This window comes from Anguilla anguilla, chromosome 3 (assembly GCF_013347855.1).
Source record: "Anguilla anguilla isolate fAngAng1 chromosome 3, fAngAng1.pri, whole genome shotgun sequence".
Lineage (NCBI taxonomy): Eukaryota > Metazoa > Chordata > Actinopteri > Anguilliformes > Anguillidae > Anguilla > Anguilla anguilla.
The window spans coordinates 22,183,402-22,187,813 of NC_049203.1; the positions used below are offsets into that span (position 1 = coordinate 22,183,402).

The following is a 4,412-nucleotide window of genomic DNA, read 5'->3' on the forward strand; positions in this document are numbered from 1 at the left end:
ACTCTACTCACACAAAAGCAAATTCACTCAAGGATTGTTGAAGACATTTACATAAATGGAAAACGTCTTAAAGTTTAAGATTTTGGCTCATGTTTCTGTCCGTTAAAGTTACAACCTCCTAGAAACAAGCAATTCATCTACAAGTATTCCTAATTAGTCATCTGCTCATACCAATGCTGCAATCAAAAATGTTTGAGGTGTGCTTGTTACATTTTAAATATAAGTCTGACTATTTCAAAATATTTCAAAATATATAAACACTCACTGCTGCAACCTCTCCTACCGATGTGGTCGCCTCCAAATTGTGAGATGACAAGCCCCATTTCTTATCACATTGCAATTCTCAATCTGGGCTTGTACAGAGATGAGTCAGAGGAAGTCATTTCATGTGTATCTCAACAAGTGGACCTGCAGGTGCCTGATCGACCAAGAGCTTGCTGGCGTGCAATAAGACTGCAATCACAGCGTGGAGAAACCCAATATGTGTCACCCTGTGGGGCTTTTGCCACTACTAACATATCTTGGGTTTAATACCAAAGTCTGGGCCCAACAGTGCATTAGAACAGTGCTTTTACAGGATGAGCCACCCAGTAGCCTCACCTTGGTAATAATGTGATCATTGTATTCATTAACTAGGCATATCCTTTATGCCTGCACAAGTTAAGATATTTATTTGGAATTATATAAAAAATATATATATTTGCAAATAACTCCATTCAGAGAAAGAGGACACACACGATTCATAATTGATATGAATACATTAGAACCTCCAGCTGACAGCAGTCTGACTGTGGCTTACCAACACACCAAGTTTAGTGCCTTCAGTATATGTCAATCACAGAATTATGAAACACTGAGGCCACAAAAATAACCAATCAAAGTTTGTTGTCAACGTTTTTATGCGCCATCTTTGCTTAAGAACCTCAAGAATGCAAGGGGTGGTCTTTATCCTGCTTTATTTTCCAGTGAATAGTCATTGAAAGTTTTCATCTGCATATTTGTGATGAATAAAAGATTCCATTGATCTGAACATTCATTCTCAGCTTCTGCACAGTTCCATTTTTCAAAGGATATATTATATTTTCCTGTATAGAATACATGCATGCAAGTAAAGACAGAGAAGATTACATATTTATAAAATGTAAGATGTATGGCACAGTGATTATGTGAAGTCTCACATCCTGAGAATGCTTCTAAATGATAAGGTGTACAAAGACTTCAGAGGCGTAGGTAAAGCTGAATGACCATGTAGGAAAATCTGAAACAAGGAAATAGGTTGCTGAATATTAATTATCCTTGGGAGGAGCAGTGCCCTCTCCATCCTCTAGAGGTTGCTCTAGTTGAAGTCACTGTGACTGCTGCTGGCGCTGCTTCTGCCGGTGTGCTGTAGGAGACAAAAGTAAGCCACACCCTCCTCAGTGACATCATCACAACAAGTGGCAGTTGGTGTCTGTTCTCAATGTACTATAGTGTTGCAGGTCATCATGTTGTGCGGGTGCACAGTTAATAAACTTTTAAACGCTTCAAAGTAGTTCATCGATTCTAGCCCACATAACATAAGGAGCAGTAAATTAAAGAATCTGTACAGCATGAAACAAACAAATCTCACACAGTCTCTAAAACCATGACACATCTTTAACTTCAGTATGGAACAGGCAGTTTAACTTTTATTTTTCTGTAGCTACAGCAAAATGTGAATCTTAAAAAAAGAATTAGTAAAATTCATAGTTTAATTCAATTATATATGTTCTTACCCCTCAGCGTGTACCACAGTGACCATGCTTTTTGGGTCAGTGACAATGCCCATGACCGTGCCCGTGCCCGTGCCCATGCCCACGCTCGGGTCCATGACAGGATCCATGCCCATGACCAGGTCCATGACCATGCCCATGACTGGGTCCACGCTCGGGTCCATGACAGGGTCCATGCCCATGCCCATGACTAGGTTCATGACCATGCCCATGCCCACGCTCGGGTCCATGACAGGATCCATGCCCATGCCCATGACCAGGTCCATGACCATGCCCATGACTGGGTCCACGCTCAGGTCCATGACAGGGTCCATGCCCATGCCCATGACCGGGTCCATGACCATGCCCATGACCGGGTCCGTGACCATGCCCATGACTGGTTCCATGACCATGACCATGATCGGGTCCATGACAATGACCTTCCGTTTGAGGACGGCTATCATTATTACCACCTTCAATACCAGTGTACCCATAGCCACCTTCAACGGTACCACCACCCTGAGTACCAGAACTGTACCCATAGCTACCTTCAGTGCTATCACCACCATAAGTACCAGAAGTATACCCATAACTACCTTCACTGCTATCATCACCCTGAGTACCAGAACTGTAGCCATAGCCACCTTCACCAGTGTAGGTCACAGAATATCCCCCCCCCGGTTCAGAAATGACAGTGCCGGGCGAGGACTCAGTGATTATTTCAGTTACCCCCCCCTGGTAGGTGATGGTGGAGTCATAGGGCTGGTCCTCACTCACAACATAAACTGTGGACCCTGGAGAGGACATGGAAAAAAACACAATTTAAGATCATATCCTCAAGTTCAGAGAATTTAAAAACAAGAAAAAAGTTTTAAAAAATTAGGTTACCTGAAGTGGAACTCATTTTGGAATGTAAAATCTGAAAGAGTATGCAAAATCAAATTAATGTATAATTGGACACGAAACTCTCCAATAGTTGCCTCTTGTGTTTTTCATAATGAGTAGTGGACTTACAGATAAAATGGAATAAATAATACATTTCTACCCACAGATGAACCTTATGCTGTGTGCCAGGGCTCTCTTAAAGAAGAGGTTCTATTTCAGACTGACCTAGATAAATTAAGGATAAACAAAATGATGATGTCACAGAACTCCTCATTAACTGTAATGTCGTTACAGCGGAGTTGCTAGCCTAGTCTTCGCTCAGTTGCTTACTTTAAAACCATGATCTTAGACCATTGAGCACAGACCATTGAGGCTCTCTGAGAAATTCAGGATTTTGACTGGAGATGTGTAACAGTCTTGGTAACATTAGATTAAAGGGGCTGTTCACCCAAAAATGAAATAAAGCTATATTTCCACTCGCCCGGAGTGCTATCTATCCATTCAAAAAATTTCACTGAGACTTGACGAGTTTTCTAGATATCTGCTGAAGGGCTGGGCGGTATGGACAAAATCAAATATCACAATATTTTTGACCAAATACCTCGATATCGATATTGTGATGATATTGTGGGGATGACTATTGGTACTGTCACAAAATTACACAATGAGATTTTTGATAAATAATCATCAGTTATGCCTATGTAATAATTAAGTGGGTAAAGGCAAATAATAGAACAGCTAGAACAGTCAGGTAAGTTCAGAAAATTACAACACTTTACTGTAATGCTGCCTTTAAAACCAGGAAAAGACAACACTTATGCCATGTCACGATATTACGATATACAAAATCCCAGACGATATGTAGTCTCATATCACAATATCGATATAATATCGATATATTGCCCAGCCCTAATCTGCTACGGTGCAACCTGAAACAATGAACTCCAGTGGCCAACGTTTGTGCCACTCAAGGTTCCAAAACTTTACACAAGAAAAACCCAACAGCCACATGGCTTTCTAAATATAATGACATTGTTACTCCCAACCATACAAAGACCTTGCTGGATGCAAGGTTTCATTGAAAACTACTTTGTACCGAAGTAAGCCAACTGTGTAAGCCAATATTATTTTATTTTTAGGTGAACCGCTTCTTTAAATTAAACAAGCTGGCACCCATTTACCCATTAACTCACAGAGGGAATCACAAACTCATGATGACAATTATTAGTGACTAATACATACATTCATTTTAAATACAACAGATCTGTATGATGCAATGTTATGGGTTGTATAAAATTGCTTCATAGCTGTTTCCCAATACCCCGTTCACACAATCACTCATAAAGATTCAAACTGACAAATGCTGATAATTTGCAATAATAACATCTCACACCGGCATAAAAAAGCAGTGCCTTTCATCAAGTTAATACACTGCCATACTTTTTGAATAATATAGCAAGTATTGATATAACACACAAATGTTGAAAATGCTGAGGTGTACTCACAGAGATCAGGCAGTTAGAGATCTTTCACCTGTTCCCTCAGAAATGAACCTGTGCCATTTATAGTAATGGTGCCAACTTGCCCCACTCAACTGCCTCTCCAGCCTACACAGAGGTGTGGTCTGGGACTAGTTCTGTTTCCACAGCAGCCAAACACATTTTTCATTTTAACATATTGTTTTTTAATATTTTATTATTTATACATTTTTATATTTTATCAATATTTCATTTTTATTCTCTTTTTTCTTGTGGTTTATGTTTTCAGAACGGCCATATTAAATGCCTAATTCACATT

At 39.9% G+C, this 4,412-nt stretch overlaps 1 protein-coding gene across 1 annotated transcript; it reads right to left on the bottom strand.

Moving 5' to 3' along the window:
• Positions 1-937: 937 nt before the first annotated feature.
• Positions 938-4,147, bottom strand: LOC118224096. Its single transcript, XM_035411285.1, has 4 exons — positions 4,121-4,147; positions 2,619-2,649; positions 1,755-2,524; positions 938-1,384 (listed from the first exon to the last, which is right to left on the bottom strand). Exons 3-4 carry the CDS (start codon positions 2,366-2,368, stop codon positions 1,291-1,293), a joined length of 708 nt encoding a protein of 235 aa, XP_035267176.1. The 5' UTR covers positions 2,369-2,524; positions 2,619-2,649; positions 4,121-4,147; the 3' UTR covers positions 938-1,290.
• Positions 4,148-4,412: the final 265 nt, after the last annotated feature.